This window comes from Mauremys mutica, chromosome 1, assembly GCF_020497125.1.
Source record: "Mauremys mutica isolate MM-2020 ecotype Southern chromosome 1, ASM2049712v1, whole genome shotgun sequence".
Classification (NCBI taxonomy): Eukaryota; Metazoa; Chordata; order Testudines; family Geoemydidae; genus Mauremys; species Mauremys mutica.
The window spans coordinates 67,332,605-67,351,364 of NC_059072.1; the positions used below are offsets into that span (position 1 = coordinate 67,332,605).

The 18,760-nt window shown below is 42.5% G+C and overlaps 1 protein-coding gene across 4 annotated transcripts in view; it reads right to left on the reverse strand.

Annotated features, from left to right (window-relative positions):
* The window catches only part of PTPRR (protein tyrosine phosphatase receptor type R), a 210,581-nt gene that overhangs the window by 99,337 nt on the left and 92,484 nt on the right, over positions 1-18,760 (reverse strand). For 3 of the 4 annotated variants that reach the window (XM_045010941.1, XM_045012312.1, XM_045011670.1), the window contains 2 exons: positions 10,313-10,426; positions 62-217 (listed from right to left, as the gene is read on the reverse strand). In XM_045010941.1, the coding sequence (XP_044866876.1) occupies positions 62-217; positions 10,313-10,426 (270 nt within the window). Of the gene's footprint in view, positions 1-61; positions 218-10,312; positions 10,427-11,683; positions 11,695-18,760 lie in introns of those variants that run through there. The other variant, XM_045013096.1, reaches the window with a different exon arrangement.

Consider the following 18,760-nt stretch of genomic DNA (forward strand, 5'->3'; position numbering starts at 1 on the left):
TTATATTTAGAGTTGACTAATTTACAGTAAACTCTAATATGTTATACACATGATAACCTACCTCTGGGGAAACCTCTGTAATTCCAAACTGGGATAAACTTTGATGCAGAACATTGATATTAAGTGAACGCAACACCTCTTCAGATGGAAGCGCGTCAGAAATTCCTGGTTTTCGATTTGTTGGAGACACGAACAGCTCAACACAGTTCTTCTTCCCCTAGATAACACAAATCATATAAAAATATTTGATTCTGAATCACTCCTGCCAGCTACAAATTTTAATCATATTTTTAAAAATGAAAAATATAGTATAAGGAGGATTGCAACTGCTCGCTTGCTCTCTTTCTCTACTCACACTCCATTTTGAGCAATTTAAACTTCACAGGATGGATGATAAAAAATATAGTATATGCTGTGTTTTTTCTCTCTCACTCCTTATTAGATTATCCTCACCATAAAGTCACCATCTTTAGATGTTTGTCCTTCAGCAAAACTGCTTTGCATCATGACATGTTGCTGTTTTGTTGTTACTTTGCAATCCAATGTCAACACATTGCAACTTTTTGTGATGAGGCACAATATTCTCATTGCAATGTCATGCTATTAGATGCCACAGCAATGTGACAGGACCCTAAAAGTCTGCCTGGAAGTTGTGCTGACTCCATAGAAAAGCCTGCTTGTGTTTCTGGCATCTTGCAATTTATTATTACAGGGTGGGGATAAATTAATTAAAACTGGAATAATCTTGGTTTTTTTTCAGGAAGTATACACATCCGACTTCACTACCTTCATTGTTATGAAGAAACAAATATGGCCTTGCTATATTTAAAGTATTGAGCCATTACATTCAGAAGTGTAACTTCACAGACATCAGATTTAATGGGATACTTTAAGGATGATTAGTTTAAATTTGACCTCCATAGATACCATAACATACACAGAGGTTACCATTTTCGTCTACAGGGTTGTGCTCCTACTTAGAATAAACTTTTATAGTTTCCATTGATTTCTTCATTGGAAGCAGAATTCGCCATTCTCCCAGAACACAAGTGACAGGACTTCAGTCCCCACAAACCCATAGATTTTGTGGATTAGCCAGATGAAAGAGCACATTCAGGGAGATTCCCTGCCTCCATATTGCCATGCATTTTTTCCCATCTTCTACTAGGCCCCAGACCCTACAGTTCTTGCAGGAGCCAGGTTGCCAGCAGCTCCACCACCACAGATGCTCCTGGAGCAGGGCTGTTTCCAGATTGCAGAAGGGGAACCAGTGTAATTTACCAGAGATTATTACTCTCTGTGGTTTTGGGGGGCAAGAGATTCCAGTGGAGATCTCCCACCCTCTTTTCCCTGTCCCATTCACAGAGTCAGAACCCTATAGCCCTGATGGAGGGGTTTCTATGGGGTTTGTGGAAAGGGGTAGCTTGCTGAGGAGGTGCTTTTCCCACCTTTTAGTGCCTCCCTGAGGTAGGCTCTCCTTTGCTTACAGAAAGGACTTTATACCTTCTGTTAACATAGGGCTTTGCTCACAAGCAGCTTCATATCAAGGGAACTGCTGTCTAGTTGTAAGAGCAAGAAGAATGGGAATAAGGATGTTTCAGTTAAGCCTGGTCTACACTACGCGTTTAAACCGGTTTTAGGAGCGTAAAACCGATTTAACGCCACACCCGTCCACACTAAGAGGCCCTTTATATCGGTATAAAGGGCTCTTTAAACCGGTTTCTGTACTCCTCCCTAATGAGAGGAGTAGTGCTAATATCGGTATTACCATATCGGATTGGGGTTAGTGTGGCCGCAGATCGACGGTATTGGCCTCCGGGCGGTATCCCACAGTGCACCACTGACCGCTCTGGACAGCAATCTGAACTCGGATGCAGTGGCCAGGTAGACAGGAAAAGCCCTGCGAACTTTTGAATATTTCCTGTTTGCCCAGCGTGGAGCTCCGATCAGCACGGGTGGTGATGCAGTTAAAAATCAAAATAAAGAAAGAGCTCCCGCATGGACGATGCGGACGTGATCGCTGTAAGGGCAGGCAAATCTGTTCTATCAGCGCTCAAAATCATTTTTTAAATATCTCCAGACAGATGCCATAGCAGGGACTCAGCGCACTGCTGCGTGACAAGCGTAACGGAAAGCCAAAGAATCAAATGGACGCTCATGGACTGGAGGACTCAAGCTATCCCACAGTTCCTGCAGTCTCTGAAAAGCATTTGCATTCTTGGCTGAGCTCCAAATGCTTCTAGGGTCAAAAACAGTGTGCGCGGTGGGTCAGGGCATAGCTAGGCAATTTACGCACACCCCCACCCACCCCCAGAAGTGAAAGGGAAAACAATAATCTCTTCACTCTTTTACATGTCACCCTATCTTTACTGAATGCTGCAGATAGACGCGATGGTGCAGCACTCAACACCAACATCCTTGCTCCCCCCACGCTATGGATGGCTGATGGTACAAAACGACTGGTATCCGTCCTCATCATCAGCCTATTGGCACATGGGGCAGTGCAAAAGGACTGGTAACCATGCTGACTAGCATCTGTTAGGTTGATCAAGGGCGCCTGGCCCTAATTTTTCCTGGTAGATGGTACAATATGGCTGATAACCATCGTCATCATAGCAACAGGGGGCTGAGCTCCATCAGCCCCCACCCTTCATGTGTAAAGAAAAGATTCAATTGCCCCTGAACTAGCAGAGGGATGCTGGGCTCCTCTCCTACACACTCCTTACTGTCCTGTCTGGACTATCATAGCAGCTGGAGGCTGCCTTCCACTCATATCTCACTAACAAGTCACTGTGTCTTATTCCTGCATTCTTTATTACTTCATCACACAAGTGGGGGGACAATGCTATGGTAGCCCAGGAAGGCTGAGGGAAGAACGGAATCAACAGGTGGGGTTGTTGCAGGAGCACCCCCTGTGAATAGAATACAGCTCATAATTTCTGCAGGATCTGACACAGAGCAGCTGTGCTCTCTGGTTCTCTGATACAGTGGTTCTCTAGTACACTTGCCCATATTCTAGGCAGGACTGATTCTATTTTTAGATACCAAAAAGGAGGGATTGACTCAGGGAGTCATTCCCAATTTTGGCTTTTGCGCCCCTGGCTAAGAGCAGCCAGGGGCACTTATGACAGCAGCAAATGGCACAGTGCAAAAGGACTGGTAGCCACGATCATCTTATTACCAATTTATGGTATGGTAGATGGTACAATATGGCTGATAACCATCTCTGCTATCATGCAAAAGCAAAAGCATGCTGCTGTGTAGCGCTGCTGAATCGCCTCTGTGAGCGGCATCTAGTACACATACGGTGACAGTCACAAAAGGCGAAACAGGCTCCATGATTGCCATGCTATGGCATCTTCCAGGGCAATCCAGGGAAAAAAGGCATGAAATGCTTGTCTGCCGTTGCTTTCCCAGCGGAAGGAGTGACTGACGACATTTACCCAGAACCACCCGCGACAATGATTTTTGCCGCATCAGGCACTGGGATCTCAACCCGGAAATTCAAAGGGGCGGGGGAGGCTGCGGGAACTATGGGATAGCTACGGAATAGCTACCCACAGTGCAATGCTCCAGAAATCGACGCTAGCCTTGGACCGTGGACGCACACCACCGATTTAATGTGTTTAGTGTGGCCGCGCACACTCGATTTTATACAATCTGTTTTGTTAAACCGGTTTATGTAAATTCGGAATAATCCCGTAGTGTAGACGTACCCTTACACTATTAATGCTTGTGTCTACTGACTTGCTGTGTGATCTTGGCCAAATCATATAGCCTCTTTGTGCCCCATTTTATCCATATAGAAAACGCCCAACACAGTGGGAGCTGAGCAGACTAATATTAATTAACATTTCTAATGTGTTTTGGACTAGGTGTAAGGGCAAAATGTTAACATGTCTACCCTCAAACCACAAATTAAAAGAGAAAATAAACAACCACAGAATCAATGGGAAAACACAATATGCAGCATGCTCCCAATTACCCAGGCTGCTCAGAGCACATTAGGAGAGCTGCTACATGACATGTTATGCTAGAGTATTTTAGGACCCATAAGGAAAGTTCCTCTTTTAATTGCACTTTTCACTGTGTATGCCTTATAACTTTAACATTTTGGTTAATGTGGGGGACAAGAAGATTGAGCACTCCCTGCCATGAATGACGTTCCTAAAGAAAATGAAAAGAATGTCATTGCATTGCTATTGATCTTTCCTTTTGTACAGCTTGTGTGATCCTCTCACAAAGACATTATTTGAAAGGTATTTTTGATCCCTTTTGGCATATAAAATCCTATCATACTAGGAAATACATTTATATCGAACCTGTCAATCCTCTTCACTGGTATTCAGCCCACACCTCGCCTGAAAAAAGCCACCCTCACTTGGAACAATAATGGAATGCTAGCAACACACAGATTGTACGGCTTTTCTGTTTAATGGCAGAAATGCCCTGTGGAAAACAACAGTTATAGAGTCCTACTGTGAGCCATTAAAATTAACCTTTAAGTACTTTACATACTATAGTATTGTGACACTTTATACCTTGGGGGAGTGCCCTGTAACCCCTATATTCATCATTTGTGTAAAACTGTGATATTGCATATAAATCGTGCCATGTAAGGTATCACGGGAAAGGTTGTGATCTGCTGAAACCCATCATTCTATCTAAAGATGTATATCATTAATGCATATGAAATTATGAGATTGTGTTGTATGGTTGTCACTAAAATATGCTGTGAGTTTGGATATTGCCCAGGTATTAGCTCCACAGAGACAACAACAAGGGAGGTAACCAATGCATGAGTGGCTGTCAAACAACCATCAACTGCTATTGTCCAGCAAGGGAGTTACAATTCAATGGCTCACTTGCACAAAGCCACACCAGGGAAAGTGCTCAACCTAGTCTGGGGACTCAGCAATGCCCATCAGACATGCCTGGACTTCTGTTCTTCCAAGCACAATGACTGAGGATATAAAACAGAGGACAGAGGCCACATGGTTTGTCCTGTCTCTTCCACCACCTATGCCTATGAAGGCAACAAGAACACTGGAGCTGAGGAGACTGGTTCCCAGGCTCACAGGGAGAGCTCGCGTATGAAAGACTAACCAACCTGTAGTATCCAGTAGGGTGAGAAAAACTGCTTAGTTCAGATATTGCCTAGTCTAATAAGACTAAGAATTTAGACTGCGTGCTGACCTTTTATTTTCCTTTGGTAACTACTCTGGCTTTTGCCCATCACTTATAATTAAGGCTGAGAGTTTGTCACGGAGGTCACGTAAGTCATGGATTCTGTGACTTTCCGGGACCTCCGTGATTTCTGCAGCGGCTGGTGCGGCTGGCCCGGGGACCTCCTGAGGAGCTAGGGCAGCCCCTGGGCCAGCCACACCGGCTGCTGCTGAGGCAGTCTCGAGCCACCACCCTCTCCCCATCCCAGCAGCAGCAGCAGAAGTTTGGGTGCATGTGGGAGGGGCCTTAGGGCTTGGGGTTGAGGCACGAGGGGGTGAGGGCTCTGGGCAGTGCTTACCTTGGGGGGATCCCCAGAAGCAGCGACATGTCCCCCCCCTCAGCTCCTAGCTCTGCGCACTGCCTCTGCCTGCAGACACCACCCCCGCAGTACCCACTGGCTGCAGTTCCCAGCCAATGGGAGCCATGGAGCTGGCATTTGGAGCGGGGGCAACGCGCAGGGGGCTAGGAGCTGAGGGAGGGACATGTCACTGCTTCTGGGGAGCCAGGTAGGGAGTCTGCCAGCCCCGCCAACCCCAGCTCCCACCAGTACCAGCAGAGGTCCCGGGCTGTGTACCGGTGCCTGCCCCCCTGCACTAGCAGGGGTCCCGGGCTGCTGCCCCCAAGCATGCACAGTGCCCCCGGGCCATTTCACCATGAGCAACACAGTGCCCCCTGGGCTGCCCCCCCACAAGCACCCCCAGGACTCCCGGGCTGTCCCCCCACCCAAGATTTAGTCGGGTATATAGTATAAGTCATGGTCAGGTCATGGGTCATTAATTTTTGTTTATGGCCCGTAACCTGTCCATGACTTTTACTAAAAATACCTGTGATTAAAAACATAGCCTTACTTATAATCACTTAAAATCTATCTTTTGTAATCAATACACTTATTCTAAAGTTTATCCTTACCAGTGATTTTGACTGAAGTGCTTGGTAAATCTGCTCAGGTTACAAAGGCTGGTGTACGTTCACTTCCCATTGATGAAGTGGTGAACTAATTCATAAACTTGCATTGCCCAAGAAAGCGTCTTGAGCAGTGCAAGACAATATATTCTGGTAGTACAATGCTGGGAGCTGGGGGGATTAACTGATGCCTTTCTCTGTGTGATCAGTGAGCAACTCTGGGATCATTGATGCAGTCTGGGTGGGTGTTGGGCTCCACATGCAGTTGTACTGAGTGGCAACAGCTCCTGGAAGGGTTTGCTGCTTGTCATCAGTAAGAGTACATCTACACTACCCGCCGGATTGGCGGGTAGCGATCGATCTATCAGGGATCGATTTATTCCATGTAGTGTAGACACGATAAATCGATCCCCGATAGCTCTCCCGTCAACTGCTGAACTCCAGTTTGGCGAGAAGCGGAAGCAAAGTCGACGGGGGACTGGCGGCCGTCGATCCCGTGCTGCGAGGACGCGAAGTAAGTGATTCTAAGTCAATATAAGATACGTCGACTTCAGCCACGCTATTCTCGTAGCTGAAGTTGCATATCTTAGATCAATCTCTCCACCCCCAGTGTAGACCAGGCCTAAGGCATTGTGAGAGACAACCTATATTAGTGAGTTAAGGGGACACAGTGCTCCCACAGTCCCAGGTTGCACCCTGAGGATCCCATCACAAGTACAGTATAGTTCTTTACATACTATACATTCATCAGATATTAACAATCTTAGCTAGTTTTAAATGGAAAATCACAGATTTTGAAAATTATTTTTTAAATGACTTATTCTCCCTCCTTAGAAACAAAATGTCACCAGCTTTTGTGAACATGGTACCTTAGGATCTACAAGACCATTCCTGAACACACGCTGCTGAAGCCCACTATCAAAGCAGGAATATTAATGTCATAACAAGACATTTAAATTACTATCTGAAAAACTCAGATATTATGGTGATGATGACTTAGAAATGTATCAGAAATAAACAAACAGAGACAGACCAACCTTTAGTCTGAGCAAGAAACACATGTATATTTGAATGAAGGGATGGGGTATAAAGAAAATGAGAATAAACTTCCTTCTGGAAATGTACCATAGAATTGACTAAAAATTAACAGATTTATAGATTTTAAGGCCAGAAGGAACCATTGTGAACATCTAGTCCAGTGGTTCTCAAACTTTTATACTGGTGACCCCTTCCACACAGCAAGCCTCTGATTGTGGCCCCCCCTTATAAATTAAAAATACTTTTTTATATATTTAACACCATTATAAATGCTGAAGGCAAAGCAGGGTTGGGGTGGAGGTTGACAGCTCACGACTCCCCATGTAATAACCTCGCCACCCGAAGGGTCCCAACCCTCAGTTTGAGAACCCCTGGTCTAGTCTGACCTCACACATAACACACACTATAGGACCTCCCTGTATTAATTCCTGCATCAAGTCCTATAGCTACTTGAACTAAAGTAAATCTTTTAGACAGACATCCAATCTTAATTTTAAAATTATCAGTGATGCAGAATGCACCACAACCCATGGTAAATTATTCCAGTGGTTAATTACCCTCACTATTAAAAATGTGCACATTATTTCTAATCTGTGTTTTTCTAGCTTCAACTTCCAGCCATTAGATCTTGTTTTAACTTTGTCTGCTAGACTGAAGAGCCCTTTACTATCACATTTCTGTTCCCCATGTAGGTAAGACTGTGATCAAGTCACACCTTAACTTTATCTTTATCAGGCTGAATAGATGGAGCTCCTGGAGTCTCTCATTATAAGGCAGAGGTCCCCAAAGTGTGGTGAGCACCCCCCTAGGGGGGCTTGTGAGACCTATAGGGGGGCGTGGCGGGTCCAGGCCAGCCCCCATGGAGGGTGGGGAGGGAACGCCACCCAGCCCCTCCCTGCCCTGAGCTCTGCTACAGCCCCGCATCCAGCCATGGCCCCGGCTCCCAACCCTCTGCCTGGCCCCGTCCCCAGCCTTGGTGCAGCTCCGCACCTGGCTGGGGGCCTGGCTATGGCTCTGCTCCCACCTGGGGCCGAGGCTGGGGGTGGGGCCAGGAATGGAGCCACACCAGGCTGGGCCTGGCTGCTGGCCCCCACCGGGGCCCGGTTGCAACTTTGCTCCTGTCCCCGCCCCCAACTGCGGCTTGGTCCCCGTCCCCAGTCCCATCCCTGTGGCCCCAACCTCAGCCCCCTTACTCCTGTCTATGTCCCCGCCCAGCTGCACCCCATTCCCGGCTTGGGTGGGGAGGTGTGGGCAAGGGGAGCTGATGGGGTAAGGTGGGCACAGCCCTCAAAATTTGGGTACCACTGCTATAAGGCAGATTTTCCAATCCTTTAATCATACCTGTGGTTTTTCTCTTAACCCTCTCCAATTTTTCAACATCCTTCTTGGATTGTGGACAACAGAACTTGACACTACAATATTCCAGTAGTGGTTACACCAGTACCAGATACAGAGGTAATGTAACTTCCCTACTATTCAATATTCCTGTGTTTATACATCCATGGATAGAGCCCTGTGCAGATGCAAAATTTATATCGGCAGATACAGATATCCGCAGATAAATTGGCAGCTCCTCCGACATGGATATACCACCCCCAGCTCTGCCCCTGGTCTTGCTAGTGTGTGCAAGCGTCTCACACACTCCCAGACAGGAGATGCAGACTGCTGCATGGAAGGGACTCCTGTCCAGAAGCATGTGAGCCATTTGCACATACTGGCACGACCCTGGACAGCTGCCAGTGAGCCTGGTGCCACCCCAGTGGGTGGGGCTGGGGGCGGCACAGCAACGCCGGAGGAGCCACCGGTGCAGGGAGCTGGCTCCTGGGAGTGGCAGCCCAATATGCTGCTGCTTTCACCACTGCGATTCCCGGTAGAGCCCTGCAGCTCCACGGATACCAATTTATATTCACAGATATCTGCATTCGCGGATATGAATTTTGTATCCGCGCGGGGCTCTACCATGGATCGCATTAGGCCTGCTAGCCACAGCGAGACATTGTGAGCTCATATGAAGCTGATTATCCATCATGGTCCTCAAGTTTTTTCCAGAGAGTCACTGATTCCTAACATAGAGTCCCCTGTCCTGTAACTATGGGTTTCATCCTTTGCTCCTAGGTGTATGACCTTACATTGAAATGCATATTGTTTGCCTGTGCCCAGTTTACTAACCTGTCCAGATGTCTCTGCATCAGTGAACTGTCCTCTTCATTATTTACCACTCCCTCAATCTTTGTGGCATCTGCAAACTTTATCAGTGATAATTTTATGTCTCTCTTACCCCCACCCCAAGTCATTGATTAAAATGTTAAATAGCATAGGGCCAAGAAAGAACCTATCCCTGTGGGACCCCCCTAGAAACACAGCATCTTAAGGATGACTCCCCATTTATAATACATTTTGAGATCTCTCATTTAACCAGTTCTCATTTCATTTAATGCGCACCATGATCATTTTGTATTGTTCTAGTTTATTGATTAAGATTTTGTGGAGTACCAAGTCTAATGCCTTACAGAAGTCTATTACATCAAAACTATAACCTTTATCAGTCCAATTTGTACTCTCATCAGAAATATTAAGTTAATTTGACTATGGATCTATTTTCCATAAACCCGTGCTGACTGGCATGAAATATATTATTCTCCTTACAGTGTTTATTAGTCAAGTCCCAGATCAGCCATTCCATTATTTTACCAGGGATCAGTGTCAGGCTGACAGAACTATAATCTGGATCATCCAGTTTACTCTTTTAAAATATTGGTGCAACATTAGCTTTCCTCCAGACCTCTATGACGTCACCGGTGTTACAAGATTTATTGAAAAAAAAAATCAACTTTTCCAGTCAAGAGAGCTCCTCGGCCAGTTCTTTTAAAACCCTTGGATGAAACCAAGAGAGTTCTATAGTATTTACTCTATAAGTAATTCTGGAATGATGTTAGAATTTAATAGATAATTCCTTTCCATACATTTTTTGAACCATTTGATAACAGGGACACAATTTTCTATTATGCTCTATAGAATGGTTTAAAAAACTATAGAAGGGGGATATTTTTCAATCAGAGTCTATTGGACTTTTCCATAAAGGCAGGAAAGCTAATTTAACTGAAATTACCTGGTAATTTTCTTATACAAAATTCTTGGTACTTACAATGAGTCGGTTGATATGAATTTGCTGTGGTAACAGTCCTAAAGCTGCAGCCACTCCTTGGCGGAATATCCGAAGCAACGTGATATTCAGCTTGTTTACATCCATTTGCAGTGCCTGAAAAACAAAAACAAATGAGTTCTGTGCTCAGCACATACAGTTCTCGACTAATGATTGACCTCTATGAATCTTACTAATTGTTTTTCCTCAAGATGATAATCTGTGAAATTGATTTGCATTTTTTATAAGGAAAAAGTACAAGGGAAGTGTGTTAAATGTTCTCAGTTGAAAAAAGTCTTTACCCATGAAAAACTTCCTTTGAAGTCAATGGAATTTTACCTGAGTAAGAATTGAAGTAAAGATCATCCCCCAGGAATCCACATATAACGGGCCCTGTGCATGTAGATCTCTCCCTTCACAGATGGAAGGTGGTGAGGGAGAGCTGCACACATAACACTTCACCCCTCCCTTGTGCCTTTGTGGCTACTATGTGCAGGTGAAGGCAGGAAGGAGGAAAGGAAATGTCACGCTGAGTGGCACTAACTGGCATTCTACAGGAGAGGCTAACCTGGAACTAAGACCTTTAAAGAGGTCTACCCAAACCAAATTGAACAAGTTGATTTAACTGAATGAAAATGATTTTTCATGTAAGAATTTCACCTTTCTATTTAAAGCAATCAGTGTGGCTGAGTGACTTGCTCAAGATCCCAGTACGTGTGAGGGTCAATCTGGGAGAAGCTTTCATTCAGCTCTAAGTATCCTAGGATGGCTTCCCCCTTCCCAGATAGACCTATGTGAGCAAGATTAACTAGCAGTGGGCAAGACATCAAACTGCAACTGTGCTTCATAAAGAAAGAACTATTTTCTTAAAGAAATCTCCCTCTCGGTGACACAGGATTTTCAGTCACAAAATTTGCCTGCAATCGTTTTTGATTATGTATAAACTAGGAAAATTTAAAGCTCCAAGAGAAATATGTAAAATAGGAGAGGTAGAGGAAAGGGAAAAGAGCAAAAACAAATCTCTAAATAAATGTTTGTGGGAGTAGAGCTCCTTTTTAATATCGTTATGCCACTCTGATATTACTGTATCTTGGCGCCTAGATACTATGGTGACTGGTAGCCTGTAAATATGTTAGAGTACATATATTAGGATAGACATATTAGATTAGAAGAATTAAATAGGTCTAATCTGCCTAGACTAGATAAACTGGGATAAAAGAGAAACATATCTGGAGTCCAAACCTTTCTGATCTGCTGGAAATCACAAAATTATTAAGCTAACTGTACCGTTATGGAGCATATACATTGTGGGTATTAGCATATGGCAGATCAATATAACAAAATGTTAGCATACATTTTAAAATTATTTCTTACTCAGTTACTGCTGCTGCTCCTTTTGCTTTGGAAAAGGAAAGACTGAAACATCCACTGTTAGACAACTCTAATTAATCATTTACTCTTTGCTGATCAGCAGTGTTTATCATGTATTGCACCTGCTCTCTAAGGAGTATACAGTTTTGAATCTGCTACCCATCCTCATTTCCCAGAGCAATTATTAATCTGGCTATTGCAAGTGTAGCGACAGTTTCTAGGTTTATATGCTCCAGGCAAAACAGGTGATTTGAGGGGAAAGAGTTCTTGCCTGCAATAAATAAAATGCCTGGAAAGAGATATTTCCAAAATGAAAATTCAGAACAGAAAACCAAAGAAGAAACATTTAAAACTGGGATTCCATAGGCGTCTCAGTACATGGATTTTCATCCTGGGGGAATGAAATTGTGCACAATGGGATTTAATTCAAATATGGAGTAATATCTTTTCTCTATTATAACAATTTATTGAGTCAAGTGCAAGATTTGTTACTTAGGCTAAAGTCAAATAAAGCCTCTCTCTTTTCCCCTTTATTCTCCTTCCCAACATCATCCTTTTGCTGCTCTGATTTCTCTGCCTTCTGCCTCTCAAACATACCACTGCTCTTCATTATTCTGGTTCCTCCTTTCGGAACTTCAGTAACTACACCCACCTGCCCCTACCTTCTGCTACCAATTTTTCTCCCACCACCTACCACTGGGTAGTCAGAATATATATATCAGGGATAAAAAGGATTAAGATGTGAGTCTTCAAAAGTATCTTTTTCAATTTATTTTTGTTTTGTCTAAAAAAATAGGGACCAGAAAATTGAAAACCATAAAACAGGTGCAAAAAGAAAACTCATAAATGGATTGCTTTATTTGCATTGCTATCCACTTATATCTATCAGGTGACTAACAAATATTAATTGATCTATAGTGAATGCCAGAAAGTTGCTGTATGACATACACAATGAAGAATAAAAAGTTACAACACCCTTAACAGGCACAATTTTTTGTGGCACTTGTTTGATTCAAGACTGAGGAGTGAAAATGCCCTCTCAAGTGTTCTAGTGACTATTTTGTCTTTGTTATTTGCGTGAATGGAAGACGGATCCGCATGGGAAGATTAAGGGATGGATGACTTGGGCAGCAAAGTTAGCAGTATCTATTAGGATTTCAATATGGCTTACTAAGATTCATTGTGACTACAGTTTCAGTTGGGTAGCGACAGATCTGTTATGAATAAACATATGCCATTCATGATTCCACTTTTGAGTGTTATCTGGATCTGTCATAAAGCAGAGAGATCTGGGTCGGTACACTGAGTTTATCTGCACAACTCTGCACTCAGTCATGCTCTAACTTTTCGCAGAACAAGGAGGACGGGTGAATAGTGTATTGTTTTCATTCTGCTTGCAAGGCTTGAGGTAGCCAGAGACAAAGACTAGTTTATTTGGCTCCTGTCATTTCCTGTACACCTGAGGCATGATGTAGATTTATGATTTTGTTGGCTTATATACCATCAGGTTGAATGGAAAATGTCAGGTCTAAACTCTCGAAAATAGCATTGGTGCAACATTTGGAGTCTTTATGTATTATTATCTTTGATGACTCCCATGTGCATGCAGATGTCAACGCAGATGTTTCTGGAAATTATGGATTCTTTGGGTTTTATCCAGAGGGTTTTTCCACACAGCCAGCCACATTCTCAGGCTTGCCTTTGTGTCTATTTGGAATACTTCAGATACATTGGTCAGCCTTTCTGGCTCTTGTCCAAACCTGAATCAGTTCATGAGATTTTCTGTGTATAATTGTGTATCAACAGCGTTCTGATAATACTGTATCCCATGTTTAGAAATGAACTCACACGCAGAGAGAGAGAGAGATTGAAATTTTTTGGCAGCTAACTTTTCCCATCACAAAATATGGCTTATTTGAAATCAATATTTTCCTATTGATTTTGATACAATTTTCCAATGGGAAAATTGTAAACTTTTTTTCCTGAATGTACATTTCAAAACAATTTTTTGTTATAACTTTAAACGTTGTATTTGGAAACAGTAAAATTTTGAATTGGAGATTTTGGGGATCCCCCCCTTTTTAAACTTCTCTATTTTTCCCAACAGGGAAAACAGGAAACATTTTGGGTTTTTGACCAGTCCAATATTTTTATAATATAATATAAAGTCCATGCTGAATTCTAATTGTGGCTTATGATAACAAAATTGCAGAGCCACAATTCTATTTTACCTGCAATTTGTATTAATTTTTCTGAATATCAAGCAACTCTTTTGATGATTAATGAATGCTCCAAATCAGGGATGTCATGGCTTTGGGTATTAGCAATTACCCAGAGCTACTTATGCAAACTGCCACACATACTTTTCTACTAGGAACACAATGTGAAAATCAAAACAGAAGCACTTCCTGGAAACTTTATACACTTTCAAAGCCATCAGGTAATAACTGAAAATGTTGGGGGGGGGGGGAGTCTTGGGCCTAGGCTTAAAAATTATAGAAAAAAATCACCTGCAATTGCAGAGAAAATGATGACATATGTTGTTTGAAGTAATTAGAACTGGACAAAGTATAGGCAAATGCTGAACACACTTCTCTGGCCATATAATTCAATTGTGACCTGGAATACACCTCTATTCCAGTCATGCAATTTTCCTATGAGGAGACTGCTGAACGAACATGTAGGCACTGAGATCAAATAGTTCATATTTACTTGGAGCCTGTGAACATTTTGGGTAACTTGTCCAAAGAATATTTTTGTGATCAAGAAATTAACTCAACATACAGATTGCAGATTGGTTAAGTGGTAGGGATTGCCATTTAGATTGCTGCAGCCCCGTTCATTAAAACCAAATTTTACATATTCAGATGGACACACTGCACAAATTCACAGAAATTTTTGCTGTGGGGCAAAATCTAAATTTTAGGCAAAAATTTAATGCTTCTTAATTTTATGAATTTGTAAGATAATAAAGAACATATTTCTGGCACTTGATATATTCATATAGTGCAATGAAAAATAATGTATACACACACATACTATGAGCTCTCAGAAGGAAATCAAGACTAGAAGTAATACTAGTGGGAAGTGTAGGGATAATCTAATTAGTTAGCATGACAATTGACACAGTGGACACTGCATTCTCCATGTTTTCCCCTAGGGGACACTGAGTGAAATTGAAATGTGGGAAATACAAAATGAATAAAAGGAAATACTTTTTTGCAGTATGTAATTAAACTGTAGAACTCACTGTTCAGACCAAGAACTTAAGATGCTAAAAGGGACAAGCAGGGGCGGCTCCAGGCACCAGCGCAGCAAGCGTGTACCTGGGATGGCAAGCGCAGGGACCGGCCTGCCGGTCGCCATGAGGGCGGCAGTCAGGCTACCTTTGGCGTCATGCCTGCAGGAGGTCCACCAGTCCCGCAGCTTCGGCGGTGGGTACGCCGAAGGTGCAGGACCAGCAGACCTCCCGCAGGCATGCTGCCGAATCCGCATTATTGGCAGACCTCCCGCAGGCATGCCACCGAAAACCACCTGACTGCCGTGCTTCGGGCGGCAAAATACATAGAACCGCCCCTGGGGACTAGACATTTATATGGATAGGAAGAATATCCAGAGTTGTTATAATTAATGATAACACAAATTTTGTGGAAGTGATATTAAACATCATGCTTCAGGGCTTAAGGCAAACTCCTCACTATGAGAGACCAGGATGAGACCTAATGTGGGGTTCAGAGCTCTTATCTGCCTACTGAAGGGTTCTTACAATTTCCTCTGAAGCATCTGGTACTGGCCAGTCAGAAACAGGATATCAGACCTGAGGGACCTTGAGTCTAATCCAATTCACCAATTCCTATATATCTATGTAGCTAGCAAAATGCTTTCTCAGAGACTATTGCAACATAGAGTTATTGATGATTCTATGCCATAACAGGTATTCAAGTAAAGAAAGTTTTTCCTCAACCATGGTATTTGAAATTCAGACCAGTAAAGTTGTTCTGAATGTACTCAGCATGGCTAACCTCAACTGCCTCAGTCCCTTGACAAATTAGAGTATGTTTCACTAAAATATTAACTTAGTTTGCAAAGAAGATCATCTGTTTTTGGGGGAAAGCTGACCACTTCTGTAGGAAGTGTCAAAGCAGGAATAAGAAATGCTCTGTCTGTAGTGCCTAGCTTTCACCTAGATTCACTCATTGAGGTTTTAGTTATGCTTGGAGCATTATAGTCAGGCATCTATAGAAAGGACCCTTCATGGTTATTAAAACATGTAGACATATGTTTGGCTCATTATCGATGAGAACTGTTAATGTCTCTCTTCAAGAGGGCATTCAGGGACATCTGAGATTTTGCCAAGTTTCCAACCGTACTCTGACTACGTTTAAACTGTTACTCGGCAAACCAACACTGAATATTAACCATCTCACCAATTATTGTCTGATCTCAAACTTTCCTTTTTCAGGGAAGATTATTGAAAAAATAGTGATGGACCAGCTCTAGTTGCACTTTGTTTTCACAGAATACTTTGATTCCTATCAGTCTAGGTTGTGCATTAATATCTGTTGCTGGTGATCTTCTACCAATGATAAAGAGTAAAATGTCTATGAAGATACCACATGATAACCACTAGTATGATCTTATGGGAAGGGACGGAATAATATTTCAGAGGATTTGCTGCTTCTTCTCTGAGAAGTCTCAGAAGGCATTTTTTTGTTCCTCTCTCAGGGCTCTCACATTTGTGTCACTCCTGTTCAGCACTTATTTGAAGATACTAGGTGATATAGCGAGATATTTTGGGCTGCATTGTCTTCAATATGATGATGAAACTCAGCTCTACATCTCCTTTCCATCAAACCTGGGCCTGGATTCACCTCTCCTTGATTATCACATGTCATTGGGGGGGGGAGGGAGGAGGGAGCATGGAGATTCATTAGTCTATTCACCGTATTCTATGTCTATCTCATAACCCCACATAAGAGTCTCTGTAAGGGCCCTGATCCAAAGCCCTCTACAGTCAATGGGAGTTTCTCTTTTGAAGTCAATAGGCTTTGGATTGCACCATAAGAGCTCAGTGGGATTCAGGCTCCACAGTTTTAAAGGGGTAGGACAGGGAGAAGGGTGAGGGATGTACACTCTCCAGGGCACTGTACTCCACAGATCTTCAGGACTCTTGGAATTAAGTTAATGCTGATTGTGAAAGCATTATCTGAGTCTTTGTTACCCTCTGTATTATGAAAACCACTTGGGGGAGTGTAAGGAAAGGTTCTGGAGGCAGCAGGAATGCAATAGGCCTGTGCCAATCCATAAGGATTGTAGGATCTTCTGGGTTCCATAAGGAGAAGGGAGATTTCTCCTGCACCACACAATGGCACTTTAATAAGTGATAAAGAAGAAACCCATTGAATAAAAAACATGCATGGAAATCTATAACTCCCTTTAAATGTGATATTGCATCTATTTTAAGTTGAAACCTATTTTTTCCATTGATTCAGTACTATCAGAAAGTATAGCCTGGAAATAACAAAAGGAAGGCTGGAAAAGTGGGTAATATGCTAGCCTGTGAGTGACTTGGAAGATTTGGGTTCAATTTCCTGCTCCACCATAGACTTCTAGTGTGACCTTGTCTCTGCCTCACTTTGCCATCTGTAAAGTGGTAATAGTAGCACTTCCTGACCTCACAGGGACATTGTGAGGTTAAATACACTAAAGATTCTGAGGTGCTCAGATACTGTGGTAGTGGGGGTCATATACATATCTAAGATAGATGTTTACAACTCATTTGAGAGCCATCCTTGACTTTGCCTTGAAAAGTTAGTTTTTGCCCTTCCTTAATTTGGTTCTGCATTTCCCCAAGGCCTGGGTTTTAAATGAGAATGAAATGATGTCAGGCTTGTTAAAAGGATCAGTATGGGTGTATTTCAAAGCCACTGGAACGATAGATTTCTCAGCCCTTTCTGACTCTTTTGTCTCTCGTTACTCCTGAGTTATATGCCGGAGAGTTGACAGGAATGATCTGCTGCAAGAGCAAAAGACAATACACAGACAGATGAAAACATGGGGAGAGAGAGAGAGAGAGTTCAGCTGAACCATTTTAACCCTCTTATTCTTTAAGAAATGTGATGATTAGTGCATAACATTGTCCAAACTGTCCTTATTAAATGTACAGAAACCAAATACTTCCCTCTATTATAAGAGAATGAAAGGGTGTTATTATCTACAGTACAATTTTTATGCCCAGCATGATTGAAGCAATCATATCACATTTCAACCTCCCAAAGCTTACCTATAATACTCAGAGTAATGGGCTCTTTTGAGCATGTTCAGTACAGCACTTTGTAATACATTCTTTTTTCTCTCTGATTATGGGGTCTCTAGGTACTGTCTGTGTAAAGTTTGAAGCATGACAGAACATGTACCGTCTTTCCCTGCTTCTTTGGTGAAAGATGTATTATAAGTTTTTTCAAACTACCCTCAGTTACTGAAATTTAAATTCCTTTTGTAGTTTTGTGAAATGGCTTAAAGAATATAGAAATCATTTCCAGGAAGCTGTCAGGAGGAGCAATGACATTTTTATATAGAATTATAAACTAGTACATGACAGAAAATAGATGATCATTTTTTCTTTGATGTACTGGTCAAGACCAAACTATAACTTACTTTTAACCACAAGACACTCATTGACTTTTATAGGAGTCACACTACCAAAGCCCGTCACATAGTTTAGAAAGTTTAAAGGTAAGAATCCAACACTATTGACTTGCTATATTACTTGCATGTTTATTTTCACAGCCAATTTTGCAAATAGTTAAAGATGAGTAAAACATTCTGGTTAAATTAGAAATTTTCCTGAACCTTTGCGCAAATGGAACCTTTTTGGGGAGACACAGAACACTTTTTTATTTTCATGCCCTCCTGTCCCTCCACAGGACTAGAGCTGGGGGAATAATTGATTTTTCAGTTTTGTGGCAGTTCTGAAAATAATCAGTTTGGGTTGAACTGAATCTGAATGTTTTCAGAAATTTTGGTGAATCAAAAAAAAAAAGTCTGTTTTGGGTCTGTTCTAGGGGATTTGAAGCAAGA